At 39.7% G+C, this 20,318-nt stretch overlaps 2 protein-coding genes across 2 annotated transcripts; one reads left to right on the forward strand and one right to left on the reverse strand.

Annotated features, from left to right (window-relative positions):
* On the reverse strand, window positions 1-19,065 carry fbxl13 (F-box and leucine-rich repeat protein 13; the record flags this gene model as incomplete). The annotated part of the gene is given in 18 exon segments (XM_015404187.1): window positions 1-919; window positions 1,001-1,164; window positions 4,473-4,607; window positions 4,786-4,866; window positions 4,924-5,047; window positions 5,145-5,264; window positions 5,337-5,499; window positions 5,591-5,711; window positions 7,297-7,395; window positions 7,772-7,901; window positions 8,127-8,227; window positions 10,122-10,174; window positions 15,403-15,538; window positions 16,689-16,784; window positions 18,004-18,108; window positions 18,201-18,264; window positions 18,921-18,999; window positions 19,002-19,065. Coding segments are annotated over 18 exon segments (1,965 nt in total), but the record flags the coding sequence as incomplete, so codon positions are not given.
* lrrc17 (leucine rich repeat containing 17) lies at window positions 7,620-16,322 on the forward strand. Its single transcript, XM_015404162.1, has 7 exons — window positions 7,620-7,879; window positions 10,318-10,563; window positions 11,838-12,320; window positions 12,395-12,609; window positions 13,197-13,352; window positions 14,635-14,776; window positions 14,857-16,322. The coding sequence occupies exons 2-7, from the start codon at window positions 10,439-10,441 to the stop codon at window positions 15,137-15,139; spliced, it is 1,404 nt and encodes a 467-aa protein (XP_015259648.1). The 5' UTR covers window positions 7,620-7,879; window positions 10,318-10,438; the 3' UTR covers window positions 15,140-16,322.
* Window positions 19,066-20,318: the final 1,253 nt, after the last annotated feature.

Below are 20,318 nucleotides of genomic sequence, written 5' to 3' on the forward strand. Positions count from 1 at the left end.
AGCCTCCAATGCACAGTTGTTGAAATCCCTGCAAGGACATATAAAGAGCCCAAATAAATATTATTTTGTAATGAAATTATCTCAGATGTAAAAATTAGTTTATATATTTAGCAAAGGAAGGGGGAAAAAAAACTTCAAACAACTGTAAATAAAATAAATTTTCACCAAATCAACTACTTTAAAATAAATACAACAAAGGTCTTTTTATTGCAGCATTAATACTTAAGCTCAATCGGTGTGTGTGGTACATTGTATACTGATTTAATTGTTGCCATACACTGTTAAATAGCATTAATACATGTTTTTCCTTATTTAAATCAGTAATCAGTTTCTCTGAATGACAATAAATTAAGTTTGTGAATAGGTCCATAAACCATTCTGAAAAGCAACAATATGGCTGAACTACCTTTGCAGGCTCCAGTGACAAAGTTTTTAAAGAGGTGAAAAGTTAAAAAAGCCGTGGGGCCATAAACTACAGTCCTCTAGGGCTGATGTTCTGCAGCTGTTAGTTGCAGCTCACCTTTTCTACACCCAAATCAGTAAAAAATGTCATTTGCAGGACTCTTGAAGGAGCTTGGTTTTCTTTTAATGAAGCAGTTTGGGCATCCTCTTTGAGTGGGTTGGTCTAAGTATGTATCTAAAGAATTAACAGGATGGTGACCCTTGAGGACTAGTTTGAGACCTCTGCTTAAAAAATAATCCGTCAGGTTTTTCTTTTACATTGGATTTTGAGCCATTTAGATCTCTGTAGATGTATAAGCCTTTTACCTCATTGCAGAATGTATCTCCTCAGCCTTCCATGTATAAGCTGCCTTTGAATTCATTGCTACTTGTTTGCGTTGTGCTCAAACCAAATGGGGGGCTGTCCTTGCTGTACTCCCAGTGTGATACGCACGTCTGCAGCTTTAAGGCAGCTGCCCTGAGGATAAAAAAAATATAATTTAGTGTTTAAAAAGCTCCTGTATAGATTGTACACTACATGAGTTAACCTTTGATGTACCATGAGATGCTGCTGCAGAAGTTCATTCTGATGGAGGTCAATGGAGGACAGATTTTTTTTAAGTGTCGAAGAGAGCGATCAGTGAGGAGAATGCAGCCACTTATGTCGAGTTCTTGTAGGTACAGGGACCCACTGGTCAGAAACTGCACTGCCATATCCGTAACCTGAGGATAAAGGACATATGTGACTTTAGTAAAATTTTGTCTTAAGTAAAATCATATCTAATATTTAGTGAGCATGTGGAGTAGGCTGAAAAAGTAACTGCCCCTTCCAGAGTAACTTTGCTTTTGCTCCCCCAACACATTCGGATCAAACTAGTCATAATAGCAAAGATAACTCAAGTAGACACTCAAATGATGATTTCCTGGAAGTGGAAAGCAGCCATTTAAAAAAGGGACTGGAGGGTATGTTTCAACTTCAGGAGAATCACACTCTTAAGCCTCCCTGGTAAAGGGCTGTGTATACGCCTGCAGCAGTGTGTGTTGCAGTTAGCTTGTTGCAGGTATGACACAGATAATTTTTGCTTTATGCCCAATTCTGAAGTGTGGTCTGTGCCATACCACAACACAAGAGGGACAATCACAAACTAGCTAGGATTGTGGCTGTCCGTGTGTCGGTATGACGAGCTTGTTTGCCATCTACACCGTCCTGTATGGAGTCTGGGATAGTGTCCAAGGTGTGCCAGGCATTGGGGACGGCACTACAGCCAGAGTTTCTGCCATTAGGTATCAAACAGAAAATACACATAGTGTAGAGCGGATGTAGAATTGACCAATCAGAGGCCTCCTTTCTCTCCTCCCTGTGACGCTATCTGCGCCACTGTCTGAGGTCACCTAAAATTTTGGGGAGGTGCACCAGAGTGTCTGCGGAAGGGCGGGCATATCTGCGTTAACTGTGACACACCTGCAGACGACCTAGTTTCAGAGCATAAATCAGGCTTAAGGTCTTTTCCGGGATACTGGAAAGGAGGGTTCGTCGGATAGTCAAATCTCAGTTTAAGGAGGGGCAGTGTGGTTTTCGTCCTGGCCTTGGAACACTGGATCAGCTCTACACCCTCAGCAGGACCCTGGAGGGTGCATGGGAGTTTTCCCAACCAGTCTACATGTGTTTTGTGGATCTGGAGAAGGCATTCGACCATGTCCCTTGGGGAGTCCTGTGGGGGGTACTCCGGGAGTATGGAGTACCTGGCCCTTTAATAAGGGCTGTTAGGTCTCTGTATGACTGGTGTCAGAGTCTGGTACACATTGCTGGCAGTAAGTCGGCCTCCTTTCCTGCGAGGGTTGGACTCCGCCAAGGTGCCCTTTGTTACAGATTCTGTTGATAACTTGGGCAGAAATTCTAGGCGCAGCCAAGGTGTTGAGGGCATCCATTTTGGTGGACTTAGGATCACATCTCTGTTATTCACAGATGATGGCATTCATCAGGGCATGATCTACAGCTCTCACTGGGAGGGTTCGCAGCCGAGTGTAAAGCGGCCAGGATAAGGATCAGTGCCTCCAAATCCGAGACCGTGGTCTTGAAGCCGGAAAAGGGTAGAGTGCCTTCTCCGGGTTGGGGAGGATATATTGCCCCTTGTGGAGGAGTTTAAGTATCTTGGGATCTTGTTCACGAATGAGGGGAAGATGGAGCAGGAGATCGATAGGCGGATTGGTACAGCGTCTGCTGTGAAGCGTGCGCTTTACCAGTCTGTTGTGGTGGAGAGAGAGCTAAGCCAAAACGCAAAGCTCTCGATTTACCAGTCAATCTACGTTCCCACTCTCATCTATGGTCATGAGCTTTGGGTCATGACCGAAAGAACGAGATCCCGATTAAATGAGTTTTCTCCTTACTGTGTCTGGGCTCTCCCTTAGAGATAGGGTGAGGAGCTCAGTCCTCCGGGGAGAAGCCAATTGAGGTGGCTCGGGCATCTGGCTAGGATGCCTCCTGGGCATTTCCCTGGTGAGCTGTTCCGGGCACATCCCACCGGAAGGAGGCCAAGGGGGAGACCCAGGACACGCTGGAGGGACTATGTTTCTCGGTTGGCCTGGGAGTGCCTTGGGGTTCCCCCAGAGAAAGTGGCCCAAGTGGCTGGGGAGAGGGACGTCTGGGCCTACCTACTGAAGCTGCTACCCCCGCGACCCGTCCCCAGATATATGGATGGATGGATGGATGGATGGATGGATGGATGGATGGACGGACGGACGGACGGACGGACCCACAGACTGCCACTCTGGGTCCGCAAGCAAGGAAGGAAGGAAGGATGGATGGATTAAATATTTGTTAAAAAATATTAAAATATCCAATAAATTTAGTTCCACTTCATTTTTTGTTGATTTGTCACAAAAATATTTAAAATGTCATATTTTCTGACGGCTTAGTGGTCAGAGCACTGAGCTTGGGTCCTGTAGGTTCTGAGTTCATGTTCCACTCATTCCCACAAGACTGCCACTCTGGATCCCTGAGCAAGACCCTTAACCCCAGACTGCTCCCCGGGGGCCGCACAATGGCAGTCCACTGCTCTCCAAGGGGATGGGTTAAATGCAGAGAGTAAATTTCCCCACTGTGGGAAAATAATTTACATTTACATTACAATACTCTAGCAAGGCACTGCAAATTGAATTAACACATTTTACCTTGAAGCTGTTTTTTTCTAAACATATACAAGGGACCTATTCTGACTGTCACAGAGCCCACATAATCAGAAGCCTGTATGGCAGGGATGTCAAACTGGTTCCAGAAAGGGTCGTGTGGCTGCAGGTTTTCTTTCCAACCAAGCAATAGCACACCAGACTCCAGCCATCTCAGTAAGTGAGTCCAATCTGAACATGAAGACTTGATGAGATGAATGGAGTCTCGTGTGCTATGTTTGGTTGGAAAGAAAACCTGCAGCCACACGGCCCTTTCTGGAACCAGTTTGACACCCCTGCTGTATGGCTGATGTTCATGGTTCATCAGGAAGAGAAACTACTCAAAAATGGAACTAGGACAAAAATGGCTGACCATAAAGCATACATACATACCATCTTCATGGGGTACTGATTAATTTATAACATTGGGCTGACAAGAAAGAGGGAAAGTGTTTAAAAGGTAAACTTTTTTTAAACTCCTTTATAATAACATTTTAGCACAATCAAATATGGTGAGAAGAGATTGAAAGTATGGAAATGCTTTGCTTTTTCAGAACCTGGAAAACTTGTACTTTATGAAAACACAAATTTCTGCTCTCTCATCTTGAAACTCCTGGAGGATATTGCCCAGCCTTTATGTTCACAAACTTGGGGTTAAACAGTTTTAGGTTCTGCAAAGCACATCAACAAATCCACATTTGGCCCTATTCAGGGTTCAGATTTAAATCAAAATGAGACACTGTTGGAATATCTTAACCATGTTAAATAGTTCATATTTAATCAAACATTTCTAATCAGAAAAATGAAATTCAACAAATAAGCAAAAACAAAAGAAACTTAATTACTTAAATATATACAATCCGAACCTTTGGACACCCTGACATCTTCAGAGTGAGCAGACATCTGCAGTAAAATGAAGCGGCTCTGATGGCGGCATCAGTCAAAGCTGCACAGTAAGAGACGTCTATGTGCTCCAAGCCTCTTGCATTCTTGCACATCGCCTGTCCAAAATGTAAACAAAAAAATATGACTAAAAGCTATCTTTAGAGCAATACATTTTAAATGAATACATGAAAAGAAAAAAATCTGAAAGAGGATTGATTTATATATTTCCTATCACATATGTTTCAAAGATGACTAGAACCACCAACAGCTGGCCATATGGGGAAAAATGTGTACCTCAATGCCAATATCTGTGATCTCTAAGCACTCGGCAAGTACAACCTTCTTTAGAAGGGTTCCCTGAAGCCCAGTGAGTCCCTGAAAATGCAAACACTGTTGTAAGTGAGAATAGAAGCTAGCAATATGCATCAGTACCTGATCCTGGATGTTGCAGCCACTTATGTCAAGAGAGCAGATGGAGCTTCCACTCAGCCACTTCACAGCCGCATCCGTCAGCCTCTCACAGTAACTCAGATTAAGATGGTACAGTTTAGGATACCTACATTTTTTCCAAACACAAGAATGCTACAGCTTATCTTTTTATATACGTTTTGATAGCTCTGTGTGAAAATAATTAGGCTGATAAAGAGAAGTACCTTTGAGCAATCCTCCTGACAGAGACATCTGTAATGAGGCAGCACTGACTGATGCTGAGGTAATGCAGTTGATTTGTTGAGGCCTTGTCAGTCAGGTACTTGATTCCAGCATCACTCACACTGAAACAGATTCTTGAAAGTATGAAATATGAAGCAGTGATGCAAATTAAGCCAACACAACCCCCGACCTACCTGCTGCTAAGGGAAATGTCCAGATATTTTAGGTTTTTGAGGCTGGCCACATATCTCAGGCTATTATCCGTCATTCCCAGACAGTCTGCGGCGTGGAGTCTGAGAAGACCTTGTGAGTGGCTGCACAGTACTTTCCAGCTGACATCACTTATTTGGTTGTTGCCTAAGTACGAATTAACAAAGACCTGAATCAGTGCTTAATTTCCATGCATGATGAGGGAAGGGAAAGGTTGCAGAATGAAAAAAGGTCTCACCCTCTATGATGAAAGCCTTTAGCTTGGCGGCGTCCACAATGGCTTTAAAAGCAACATCAGAAAGATGAGAACAGCCCAGGAGTGAGATGGAAGAGAGAGAGTAACATCTGGTAAGCAGGGCCTGTTCAACAAAAGAAAGGGTGCAATATTATTTCACTTGTACTTCACTTTGCAAAAACATACACACCCTTGACTTATTCATTACATTACAGACTCAAATTTGATGCAGTTTCCATGATCAACACAAAGTATTACACCATTGTGATGTGGAAAACAAATAAGACGTGGTTTTTAAAGTATAAAGAAAAGGCGCAGCATTCATTTCGTTTTCGGCCTCATTTACTCTAAAACTCTGAAATAAAATTAACATTGTATAGTAGAGGATGTTCTTTTTCCGGGTGGATCATCAAAATAATTGGTCCTCTTAATTATCAATCATTCTGCCGTCCTACATGCTCGTCCCCATTTCTACTTACGACTGTTCTGCCGAGAATTACTTCCCCTCTCACATACTGATGAGAAAACGGATTGAAATAACAATGAAAAGGGAAGTTTTAAACTTATTGTTATTATTTTCATATTTCTTATGCATGGATGCCCTGAAATGGAGAGTTCTGGTAGACAGATAAATTCGAATGAGTAAATTTTTTATGAAGAAATGTTTTAGCCAATGTGCTACAGTCAGTGTTCAATGAATATATTCTCTGCTCAGTGGATAGCATTTCCTGCTTTGGCCCTTAACACCATTCTATATAATTTCTGACAAAACATTAAGAATATGTTTAAAAGTTCCTGTTTTGTTCATATTTCAATCCATTGTCTCAACAATGTGCAAGAGTTTAGGGTGATTCACGCTCCCACAACATGGTAGGAAATTCTCGGCAGGCAGGTGTTTCTCGGCATAACACCGGTGGTGAGTCTGACGTAGTGGAAAAATTGCAAATCTTCTTCTGGAAAGTAAGCTTGTATGAATGATGCAAACAGCAACTTTTAAACAGAGCGTGCATGAGGAGAAATGAGCTTGTGCATGTTCTTGCGCACGTTTAATAGGCGTTCCCTCTCGGGAGCCGGTACAGGGTTGTGTAGGTGCATTTTTCTTTTTTTTTTACATGCACATACACAGGTGTTTTAAAAAACTGTGCAAAAACCCTGCACTATATAGCTTTTTATTATACATATAGGTGTTACCTGAAGGTATCATTGATGTTTAGAAAAACTCTGTGAACACACAGTCACAAAGACCAAGAAACACAAAAAGGTCCGGGATGAAATGGAAAAATTCAAGGGTCAGTTCATAAATATTTTGACTTTCTGACAGAGAACTTCTCAATGAACCATGTGATAAAGAAGAGAGTATATCACAACTACAAACCTACACAGAACATGGTTTTCCCCTTAAACTGACAGACGGGGTAATGAGAGCAGAGATTTTAAAAAGCTATAAAGAGATTCATGCCGTCTTTGGCAGAAATATGCCATGTAGAAGACAAACACATGTGAAACACCTGGCTGTGGCCAGAAGACTGAGCTTGAGCTTTACACAAACACACAAGTTATGGTCTATGTGACAGATTTGAAAACAGTTAAAAAGGTTAAAGGAGGTATGAATACTTAGTAACGAAGCGTGTTTTTTTTTTTTTTTGGTTTGATGCTCCATAACATTCTGTTTACTTTGTATTTTACATGTTGTGGAAATAAACACTTACCAAAACACAGGAGTCTGACAGAGTTGGCATGTCATTGATCACAATCTCTCTCAGAGATGGGCATCCTGCTGAAATGTATCTGAACCCATTCACTGTCATCTGGAGGAAAATAAGGAGGAGTCTCTGGGTCTATGTTTTCATCTGTCTTTTTTAATCATTATTTGCATTCTTATGAGCTGATAAAGACAAACTAAACATCTGGACCACAACTACTCTCACCCCTAAAGCAGTGCTATGTTACACAGTGTACAAAGTGAGAGGGTGGATGTTAACCCAACCCCTCTATTGGCCTCAGATGTTTTTAACTCTCCAAGACTGTGAAACCTTCCCCCATTCACTCTGAGGCACCCCAGAGTAAAGACAGAAAAAAGACCAGATGCGTGCAACCAGAAGAGCGGATGCATTTGTTCGAAACTGACTCAAGGAGTAAATTATAATGAATACAAACCAAGGCAAAAGGACTGAAAAGAACAACCTGAGTGCATTCGGATAGGTTGAGGTGGATGAGATTCGGAGCGCCTTTGCCTGTGCTCAGGTACAGGAATCCTTCGTCTGTGAATCTGCGACAATACGCCAGACTCAGGTACTGAAGGTTTGGACAATTCCTAGTAGAGAAAAAAAAAAATACTTTTCTGTTCTTGTTATGGTAATGTGGTAGTAAAGACTATTCTCTATGTAACAAAAACAAGACATGATGTAGTGTGATAGTTAATACAGTTTTACTAGTGTTTTATTTAGACAGAACTTTATTGATCCCTTGGGAAGACTCCCTCCGGAAATTAAGGAATTTATTATTATTAATTGTTTAAATAATTCCCTATAAGATTTACCTGAATATTGCCTCCAAAGAGAGGTTTGTTACTAGTGTGGAAGACAGGTTCAGATAGAGCAGGCATCCACATCCTTCACTGATTCTGTGAATCATTATATCCTGTCGAAGAGCAATGTTGAATACAAAAGTCAAAGTTGCCAGAACACCACAAAGAATCTTTTACATGTTTTATTTCTCATTAGAAAATGCAAGTTGTTTACTATGAAATTTCATCTTTGTTTTTTTTTTTTTTAATGTAGTCCAATACTTCGTCTGTGTGAAAGAAACAGCTTCTGATGCAAGACTAGTTTGATAACCTTAAAGTGTAACTCACCCCTAAACTCACTTTTTTGTGTTGAAACTGCATCAACTGGTTGTACAAGGTTACTGTGCATTTGCTTAGCATTTTTATGTAAAACTTATTTAGTTCTGTAACCTCCATTGATGAGAGAGGCTGAATAATACTTTGCTCAGAAAGCTCTTTTTATCTTTTCCCCAGCCTCACTCCACTAAACCGACTTATAGCCAGGGTTGAGTTACACTATAAGTAAAACTCAAAAACATCACCCTAAAAAAGGTGAAAAAAATAATGGAACTGCTTTACTGTAAGAATACTAAATACCCTCTGCTTAATCTAACCTCTATGTAGTGGAGGTTTTATGTAATGTGGGCTAAATTGTCCAGAGCTTTAGCTCTTTGTATGGTCTCCTGGGGCAAACTGACCTCAGGTAGCGAGTCAGACCAAGGATTCAAGGATGATAATGATATGGCTAACAACCACAAGAGGTAAACTATACCTAGATTAAAGATATCTAGGATCCCTCCTGAAACCAGGCCTGGGAAAGAAGCTCATCTGGCTCAGATGGGCTAAGAACCCATTTACTGTACGTAGGCCCACTATTTACAGTGGAATGCTTGGATCAGCTGCCAGGTATGGTGGGTGGTAGGCAGGGGAAGTGGCCTTTCCTTGCAGAAAATGTGGCTGTTGGAACATTATTGTCATTCAATGAGTGGGTTAAGAGCCAGAGATAATGTGTAAGGTCAAGCGGTATCAGATAGGAATAGTTGGATTTACCCCTTCGCACAGCTCCTGGAAAGGGGTGGACTCTCTCTTACTTAGTTACCCAAGAAAGAGGCATCAGGCTAAGGTGGGGGTACCCAGAATCCCCCAGCTAAGTGCCTCGATTTTGAGTGTGAGTTCTTTGTGTCTGAAGGAGGTTCTGTCAGGACACCATTCTGGCAGAATGGTGTCCTGACAGGGTCTTTACCAAAGGATTCAGTGACACTTCTGGGAGAAAATGTGCATGTGGGCGACAACTGTGATACCTGTAGGGATGTGATCAGGATGGGCAGCCTAAGGTGGTTCATAAGTATGCCTAGTACTTGGTCAACTTAGGCTAAACGTTGACAATCCATTTTAATATCCTATCATCAGATCTGCAGTATTATATTTGTCAGGTTGGGCAGAGCTAGGAGGTTAAGAAAAGCTTGGAGGCCTTCTTTCAGTCAGCTGACTAGCAGTGCACAGCAACAGGTCGGATAGGGCAGTACTGTGAAAACTCACAAAGTTTAACCTGTTACTTAACTGTAAAGACTTCAAACCATATAAATGGTGTGATTGATAAATGTTTCTAATTGGAAACCATAATTTTTACTCGTATCTGGCTGATGACTGCTAGCAGAGGAGATATAATGAGAACGTCGTGAGTTAAAGTATTTCCTAAGGTTTCTTTAAAACCTCTGCTTTAACAAGACTTTTACTTAGAGTATTACAAGACTTTTCTTTCCTATTGCATCCCGTAACATTAAAAAGTACACATTTCCAACAGTATGTGACATATGACTAATGGTTATGACTAGAATGAGGAATGGGTGGTGCATGATTTCCAGAAATCCAGCCAATTATCCATGATTTAAAGGATGCAGTTAAATCAACATGATCAACATTGTAGCCAAAAAAAAACTTCTAAAACAGTTTTGTTTTTTTTGTCTAAATGTAAAATATTCTACTTACAGAAATAGTTAAGCACTCTGACATGTTGAGTTCCTGTAGGTTTCTGCATTCACCTAAACAAACAAATTGGAAGGCTTGTTACACTCATTTTGTATTTATTCACGATAATCTGTTTTATATTAAACCTGCATACAATTCATGTTAAAAAAAATATTCTTCTTATGATGTGATGACTTGAATTTGTTTTTTTCCGCAGTGTAAACAGAAGCTTTGTGACATCAAAATCAACACAGCTGCCTCTTAGACAGCAGAGTGAGGACTTTCATCACAGATTCCTGCTTTAATCTGAGCTCCTGTTTGTGAAAACAGTGTTCAGGATGCGTCTGATCTCCCCTCTCCTTTTAACCTTTGTTGCTCTCTTGTTGCTTCCATCCGTTGAGTTGAAAAAACCAGGAAGAGGCAGAGGCATTAAACATGCGAGACAGAAACTTACACGGGACAGGTATGGATTCAGTTCTATTTGCAATTCATTTCCAGAATCTTAAGTATTGATCTACAAAAACAACAAGCTCCGGTTTGTTTGTGTCTATTTCCAAAGATTACGAATGAGGGCTTCCCAGCATATCAGGTTTACTTGAGAATGTGATTTGAAACTATAAAGAGATTTTGAACCCCCTTTTTATTTCAAAAACCACTGAACTTGGAGGAAATAGTGTCTTAGAACCTACTTTGTTTCACGTTGTAACAGATTTGCATTTATGTTCTGATTTAGACTCACCATTTCAACAAATCAGTGTGCTTTGATCCAAACTCTTTGTTCAGAGTTGCCCTATTCACATTTCCCCACCAACTTTTTGCAAGCTTTTAGTTTGATTTTTAGGGCACTCCAGGATGGACTTGCTTTGAATTACTGTCTTACATGCATTGCCTAAATGCTCGCCCATTTACGCTCATAAACTGATGGCTAGAGATTCTTCATCATGATTTTTCTGGTTCTGGAGAAGCAAAGTGGCCCTGGAACATTAGACCAAATTTAACTCTTGCTTTGATTTAAAAAATTTTTTTCTAAAGATCTGAGACATTTAAACTCAGATATCAAACAGAGGAAATGTTTGACTTTATCAAAGTCTATCAACAGTACAGTCCCCAATAGTCTCAAGAATCACAAGATATTTTATGGGAACCTAAGAAGGGACATTACATTATTTTTGTGCAGCTGTATTTTCTTTTTTAGGTTTGAACATTGGCTTTAACTGGGGCCCAGGAGGCCAAAAGTTCTGTAGATGATGTTCCAGGCTGTTTTGGCCTGCTGAAGTAGTCATCAGTGTGTTCTCTGAGAAATGATGCTAGACAGGGGACACGTGGAAATCTTTCCTGCCATTTCATTTTTTCTCCATTTGTGGATAAGGGCTCTCACTCTGTTTCACTGCAGTCCAAAACTTGTAGAGATTATCCTGTAATCCGCTCCAGATTGATATATGTAAAATAAACAAAAACTTAGTTTTTGTTTATTTTCAAGAAATTTCTTTTAATTCAGATATGGTGTGTTGCTTTGTTGGATCATTAGGTTGTTAGGCCAGGCTCTTTTATTTTACAATTAAAAGATTGTCTAATGATCAGAAAAGTGAGAAGCCAAAAGCAAGTAATCTGAGATTTGTAAATATGTTTTACAACACTGTATGGTTGTGTATATTTCTCAAATATGTTTTTTTTTTTTTACTTCATTGTTTAAGTACAAATAATGGGAAGCAATGCTTTTTGTGTCCTTTCTTAAAGGTTAGGAAGGAAGGCTCTGAGGCGTCAGAGCAGATCAGGTCCTTCTGGAGATGCAACACCAAGCTGTTCAGAGATAATGCTGTCCAGAGAAGCATATGTGGATTGTCAGGACCAACGTCTCACTTCTGTCCCTAGCTCAAGTACCTGGTCCAGAGTACCAAAGCACCTCCTTCTGGCCCGGAACAAAATTAAATCTCTCCATGAGGGATCCTTTCTTGGATATGAAAGTTTAAGCAGTCTGGATCTTCAACAGAATCAGATCTCTCAGGTGGAGGAAGGGGCTTTTCAGGGCCTCATACATCTGGAGACCCTTTTGCTGCAACACAATCAACTAAGAACGCTCAGTGAAGAGGCCCTCATCCCAATGCCAAACCTTCGCTATCTGCGTTTGTACGACAATCCTTGGAAATGTCTCTGTCCGATGGAAAGTCTCATACGTACTATTCAGGTCCCAAGCAACCGAAATCTGGGAAACCATGCCAAGTAAATGATGTCACCAAATATTTAATATCAGGAAAACTGATTAATGTTTAACATCAATAAATTTCATCTTCTAGGTGTGCAGAGCCCGCCAGTCTTCAGAACAGGAAGCTGAAGCAGATTGATCCTGAGTTACTCTGTGAGGAATTAGATCCAACAGACCCAACAGGGGACCCAAACGTCAACGTAACGTACCCTATAGAGCCCAGTCATATCCGTGGCAAATCAGACGCTACCTTGCTCTGCCACACCTACATTTTCCCCCTCAGATGGATGGATTGCAGAAACCGAGGCAAGTTCAACACCAGGCTTCATTTCCAAGGATCATTTTGATTAACAGCTCTGTACCCTGACGCCTTAATCGGGTTCTGTAATCCACAACATATGGTCTTATGCAACAGAGTGGTTAAGAAAAAATACAAACTTGTCAGAGTGCAGATGATTAATTATTGCTGTTGCATTGCTAGAAAAGGCTGAACGTACATTTTTCTAAAGCTTTTAATGCTGAAACATAAATGAACCCCTTCACATCTGGTTTGGCACTTGTCTTCATTTCAGTGCTGAGTCATTTGCTCCTTTAAACTCTGATTAATATCAATTTATGGTCACCTTATATGGCAAAAGCTTCAGCTAGAGTGTTAGCCTGCTTGTTAGTATGAAAATATTTACTTTTTCCCTATAAATAGAATAAATCAGATTTGTGTTAATATGTTCCGTCTTCCCCTGCAGGAGTTCTAGATTTTTTGAAGCTGCGGCTCGTCTCTTCTACAACCAACAAAAACATGGAACTCCCTTTAACTTAACAATTCTTCTGCAGGTGAATATGAGGTGAAAGTTGTGCTTGTAGTAACTCAGCCAGCCCTTCCTCTCTGTCCTTAGGTCTAACTGAGGTGCCCTCAGGTATTCCAGAGGATGTTGTCAAGGTAGATCTGTCCTATAATTCAATCAAGCACCTTAAACCCAGAGATTTCCACGCAGCAAGGAGTCTCAGAATCCTTAACCTAAGCAACAACAACATGGAGCGAATTGACACAGGTTGGTGTTAACATTTCTGCTCACATATTTATCATCATTATTGAATATAACAACATGTCCTGCGTTTAATAACCATGGTAACACTCAGAAAGAAATCTTACACATGTGCAGTTGTGTTTATCTTAATCTGGGGTCCAAAAAGGAAAGAAACAGCTTAACAACTTCTACAGCTCTAGTTTCTCCTCTTTTATATTGGAGCAGAGGTGGGCGCACAGCCATTTATGTGTACACAGTCAGAGTTGTATTTATGATAGGGAGTAAAAATAGAGCAGCTGATATAAAGCATCACTTTCTACAGATAAATCAAATTACACTTTACGCAGTCCTGTAAAAACTGAATAAAATGTCGGCTAAGCATCAACAAACGCTGTTGGCTGCTTACACTAAGGTACTCATATCTCTAAAGTTAGAGCTTGGTTGTGAAAGACAATAAAGCCCAACTAAACTGGGGTTTCCAACTATATGATTGGTGACCAGTACATCCACTGGTTCCAGTACAAACTAATGGAGTTTTAGATTTGTGCTCAAAGTAAAAGCTTTCATACAATAACAAACCCAGCTGATCACAGTCTTTAGCTAGAACTTATGCAAATAAAGGGCAACGATTCACCAGTAGGTTTAGTAGAAAAAAGGAAATCCTCATCAGTCATGATATGCATACCACAATTGAATCATAACAGAGGGATTTGTCTAAAATAATAGCAGCATATAGATAAGTCATTAAGATCTTTTTATTTATTATGCAGAAAATGTTTTACAGTATGTCTATAGAGCATTCCTTTCTGTAACCTTGGTAGACTGGGTCTTCCTAACGTTGCTGAGAAGAACAAGAACCTTGACTAAAAAGCTGTTTTGATGGGGTGAAACATATAAAGAGGTGACAAAAATTATTGTCTGCTTAGTTAAATGAACACAACATTTTGTAGATGGAAACTAAAAACAGAACAATTACAGGAAAAGGTAAAAACGACTCTTTGAATAGATTGAAGCCCTTTCCAAAAAAAAAAATAGCCTTAAATCAATAATCAGCGCCATACATTTGTTCCAAGGAGGTCCACGCCCAGGAACGTTCAATTCCTGTACTTCCTGCCTGGTTTCCAGAAAAACTGGGGAATGGTCCCTGCTTCAGCATGTCTTATTGATGAATGATTAACAGCACTGAATAGCAATAATAACTAGACAAAGATATATCTGTTTATCTGGTTTTGGCTATGATGGTAGATAAGCCTAGTAATTTCTCTGGGTGATACTTGTTATTAAACACTGGTCTATTATCTTCTAGGGTCCCTGTCTGGGCTTTTACACCTTCATGATCTGGACCTGTCATTCAACGGGCTGCGTTTTGTTCAGTATGGGGTTCTTGAAGATTTGTACTTTTTGTCCAAGCTAAAACTAGAAGGAAATCCTTGGATGTGTGACTACAAGTAAGTGCTTCCCCAAAAGCCATTACAAAGCCTCTTTTAGTCTTAAAAAAAAACAACTAATTTCCTTTTTCTTCCAAAAGCATCCACTACATGGTTTACTGGCTACATCTACATCCAGGAGTGAGACACTCTGGCCTGCTGTGCCAAGCCCCTCTAGAATATGTTGGTGTGAGAGTGAAGGACTACATGCATGCCTATAACAGAGAGTGTCCTAAGGACAAACAGCACAACAGACCAGATCCAAACCAAAATAATGACGAGCTTTGGGACACACCAATGGAACTACAAGGAGAGATAGAGGAAGAGATGGAGCCGAGCCACCTGAGAGCACCACAGAAATACCAAGTCTTTAAACTGGCCTGACTGACGTGATTTTGTTTTTTTTCATAAAGATTCTTTTTACGACTTTTTTTAGTACATTTAATCCATCTTCTACAGATTGCAGAGTGTCTTTTTAAATTTTCCTTTTACATTTTGTCTGCATCGTCTGCCATTTATGATATAGGCAGCACTAGTGTGACTTGTTTGAACAGCTTGGCTTAAACTTCATTGCCTGTGAGGATAACATGAGTAAAAATAATATAACTAAGCCATAAATATGGATATATACCAAAAAAAGAACTCACTGATATATTTTAAGCTGGACCAATTTAACGATGTGCAGCCGCGCAGGTTCAGGTGGGTCACAAAAGGCCGGTAGCCCAGCAGAATTTTCTGCACTTCACTGTCTGTTATCCAGTATTTTTCCACAGACAAATTGATCTAGCAGAGACAAAAGCATTTGGGTTATAAACATTTTTTAATCTTGTAAAGCACTTTTAATTGTCTTGTTGCTTAAATGTTCAGTAAAATAAACTGTTCTTGCCTTTAACTGGGGATTTTTAATGCAGAGATTTTTTTTGACACTTTTTTCAACCCATTACTTAGCAGCTCTGACTGCATCTTTAAGGTCATGTACTGGAAGAGAGATGTCTTGCACAGTATTTTCCAGCATTTTAAAATGTTTTATTCCAGGATTGCATAATACTTAGCACCATCTATGTTGATAAGCGACTGGCTTCCCTGCTACTGCTAAAGAAAAGCTTCCCCAATGTATTATTCTGTCCCCAGCCAGTTTCCAATATAGCTATTTTGTGTTCAAGATGATATGCTGTGATAGTTTTGCATGCAAGTTAAATTCTACTCTCATCTGACCTCTACGTATTCTATTGCATGTTTGTGGTATGGATGTTGGTGATTTAACTGAGGACTTCTTGTGGCTTTGCTTTGGCCAGATTCTTGTGGTGCTTTACTAATGATGCAGTTTTTGTGTGGACAGATTCTGCCAGCTGTGCTTTGGATCTCTACATCTTCTCCAGAGATGCATTGGCATCTCGGAGCTCAACTGATTGATATTATCCTTACCTGCCCTGTTTAGGGCCACAAGCATTTCTTGATAGATTTACCATGCTCTTTCCATTTGCGGATGATGGATTAAACACGGCTCTGTGAAATGTTTTACATCTTGTATATAATAAATCCTAGCCCTGCTTTAAACTTCTCCAAAGCTTAATCCCTGTCTGGTCTCTTTTTGGCCTTCATACTGTTGTTCATTTAAACCCTTAACTCTTCAATGAACAGCTAGAGTTTTACGAGAGTTAAATAACAAACTAATAACCAATTACTTTATTTCTGAAGGATTTTATTTTCTAGGGGATCTAAGGGGCCAGTTTACATGAAACATTATTTAAATAACAATATCTTGAGTCATTTTCCTTTGTCATGTTTGGGTCGAATCATTTTATACATCTATCACATAAAACCCAAATTAAATAGGTTGACATTTAGGGTTGTCACTGTTATAAAATGAAAGAGTTCAAAGGTCATGAATACGTTGGGCAAAATAATGCAAATATAAGCAAGGGTCTTTCACCTGACTCCACAAAACCCCAGACTGGATGACAGATTTCCAAGCACAGCATACCTCTGCACAGCTTAACAAGCCCCTTATTCCTAAATACTGAAAGATCTGTGGGGAAAGGAAACAAAACATAACCAATTTTATTGTTTAAAAAGGCTTCATATGGTGGCCCTGAAGTGCAAACCACATCACCAAATCTTTAAACACAACTACAAATTAAACAAACGCAACAACATTTTCAAAAATGCAACAACATATTCAAAAACACAATGGCATTAGCTTGCAACATGAGACCTCCCTGATTGAACGATGGCGCCTTTTGGATTTTAAACAGGAAGTCATTCTGCTTACAGTAAGCCTGCTCATTGAAAGTTCTAACAGAAAAGGCAGAATGACTTCCGGTTTAAAAGCCAAATAGTGCTGTGGTCCAATCAGCAAGGCTTCAGGTTTCCCCTTAATATCTACGTCTTCCGGTAGCTTAATTTGTTTTTGTTTCTGAACATGTTGTTGCGTTTTTTTAATATGTTACTCTGTTTTCGTATATGCTGTTGTGTGTTCGAAAATGTGTTTCTTAATATGTTTTTTTGTTTTTGAATTCATTTTATTTGAAAATGTTGCAATTTTGAATACATAGTTATGTTTTTGAATATGCTTTTGCATTTTTTTTCCTTTTTTTTTAGTTGTGTTTAAAGATTTGATAATGTTGTTTTGCACTTCAGGGCCACCGTAGTTTCAGGCAAAAGATTCCCAGCAATTCAGATAAAAATAACAATTAAACTGCTGACAGATTTATAGTTGTTCCAATGGGTCTTGATTTGACAGAACTAGCTTCTGGCACCCTGAAGGGGTCCGCTGTCCCTTCTACCACTTTTTAAGGCAGTGATATGTGAACAACTGGGCCCCTCTGTTTCCAAACATAGTCATGCTGGAGCACTATTTATCAGGAGAGGTGTTGTACAGAAACACCATGGCTAAGAAAGCCAAAAGTGTTCTCATGGTGCCAGCAGATGGAAATCCAAAACAAACAAAGGCTAAAAGTGAAAAGAGCAAGCTTTGTTAATAACAGGCCAAGTAAAAACGATACATTCTGTAATCCATATAGAGGGTGTATAAATATATGCATGAAACACAGACAATAATAAAACTATAATGATCTGCATGTGAGTTTAATCACACAAAGAGCCTTAAAATATGTCGAGCAGCAGAAGTCTGATGTCATAGAAAATATCTCAGAAATATCTTTGGTAAAGTCTAAAAAGTGCAGCATAGGTACAGACCAGTCACCAGTTTACCATGTAACAGATGGTGAGAGCTGCAGAGGAGCTACCTTCAGTAAGAGGTGAGGGGGGAGTACTGAGTCTCCACGGACTCTTTCTTCAGATGGAGATAGCTGGTCCTTACCGTTGAACTCTGTGTCACTTAGTTCCATCCTCTGCAAGATCCATGTTACAACAAACACACAAAAACAACTGGTAAAAGTAAAACCAAATTTCTAGATGACTATATTAGGAATATCCTTATTACCTTGAAGTACTCTTTTGCTCTCTTTGAGTTCTTTGCAACAGTATGCCAAGCTGCAAAGAAGAAGCTTAAGACGGCAGGTGTTCACTAGTCTGAAGTCTCACAATAGCAGTAATAACAAAAAGATTTTTTAACCTCATGTTCCTTATAAATTTAGGGCAGGAACTGAATGGCATATTTACATTAACTGGCCCGACCACCTCAGGCTGACCCCAAGGAGTATGATATGCTTACCCTAATATTTTATTAATTCACATACAAAGTTGATCTTTTTGCACCCTGTGTTTTCCTTTGATGCATTAAAAATACATTACCTACAGAGCATCCCATGCTGACCCTGTTCTGTAAGTCTGGATGTGTTTGTATTTTTGTTTTCTAGTGTAATGCTTTTAAAAGAGAGTGTAGTTACACACAGTCAGTGAGGTGTAGCATCGGGAGGCAGTGTTTTAAAATTTATTTATTTGAAAAGAATTTATACACACGTCCAATAAAAGGTGAGAATTTATTGCTAATCGCCAGCTACATAACAAAGTGAAAGATGAGGCTGATAAGAGGAAAAAAAGAGGAGTTAACAAGAATGATAATCCAAATGCATCTGGAAAAACTTTTAACTTAGACGCATACCACAACAAATGTTTTCTCTGGCCTGACTGATGTGAATGGGACGGCTTCCAAACACAAATAAAACAGCAACCTTTGTTAGGATTTCTCACTATCACATACCCGCTTTCCTCCTCCTGTGTATTCCCACCCAGGTCAGTCAATTGGTGAATGTTGGCACCTTCTCTCAAAGTGCACCTTTGTCCATCTTCAGAGCCAGCTTTGTGTGGTCTTGTTTCCTCTGCAGGAAGAACCTGGTCCACCCCCTGTAACATCACATCTCATCATTAATTCAGTAAACAGGGACAAAGAGTCATTGTGAGGGGTCCCAGCATCAATTAAACAGGACCCAGCCCATTCTAAGTAATATATTCTGATCAATATTTGATGTTGCAGAGTTTTAGCATATTTGTGTCAGTTTTAACAACAGGAAAAATAACAATAAAATAGTCATCCAGTCAAATAGGATATCAGTATGAAGACTTTAACTTTTTAAAATCGATCTATGGAAGAAAATATTTTCAACTAGTAAAACAGATACTCAAGAACAGCAAACATAAAAACAAAGTGCATTCCTTTGGAAAGCTGCTGCAGCTGCTGGTAATTAATCAGATGGTCAAAAAGCCAGCTGCTGTTCTCATCAGAGCTCCCTGTTCAGTGAATGTGCTATCATGGATCTTTCATATGGGTATCAGCAATTGTACAGATTTTTTTTTTTAACCTAAGTCATCTTTTCACTTTATATTTGTGAAATATTTTTCTATTTCAGGGTTCTCTGGCTTTGCATGCTTTTATGGACCAGCATTTGCTTTCCTTGTCAAACTGGTAAGCATACCAAAAACTTTTGCTTCCATTTAAAAATCCCAGTTAAACAGTGTGTTATTTTTTTTTTCCCTGTCTGACAGGTTACAGTATTGCCAATGCATATAATCTGCACAAGAGCCCAGAGCTTTCCAGGCAGGTTAATCCTAGGAATTATTTAAAGCAAACATATGAGAAGGAGATGGATGTATTTAAGAAGCAAAGCTTTCTTTTGCCGCGGAGTGAGCCATTTTTTTACAATAATGGGATGCATTTTGGTTCTTTTGGCAGTTTTCCTTACAAGATGCTGCAAAGCCAAACGGATCTAGTGGATAAAGACAAGCCTGAGAGTGAAAAGTGGCAAAAACTAATTCCTGCTACTCTTCATGGAAAACAAGTATTTATCAGGCAATCTCCTCACCATCCATATAATGGCTTTTCTGAACCGGAGCTTCTTTTGAATTACCTACCAAATCTTCTTCCTGGTGGAAACGATTTTTTTAGTTTTCCCAAAAACAAAGCTGTTCAGTCAGGCTTCATGCAATCAAAGCAAAGAGACTTCCCCTTAAACATATTCTCTGGTGAGGATTCATTCATGGGTCATATGCCTGCAGCTACTTTCCATGCCTTTAAGATTCCGTCTAAAGATTTCATAATTTCAAAGAAGAAATCCAATTCTGCTCATTTGAGTCGCAGGCCAAAGGGTTATAAGACAAAGAA

This window comes from Cyprinodon variegatus, unplaced genomic scaffold (genome assembly GCF_000732505.1).
Source record: "Cyprinodon variegatus isolate N-32 unplaced genomic scaffold, C_variegatus-1.0 Scaffold35, whole genome shotgun sequence".
Lineage (NCBI taxonomy): Eukaryota > Metazoa > Chordata > Actinopteri > Cyprinodontiformes > Cyprinodontidae > Cyprinodon > Cyprinodon variegatus.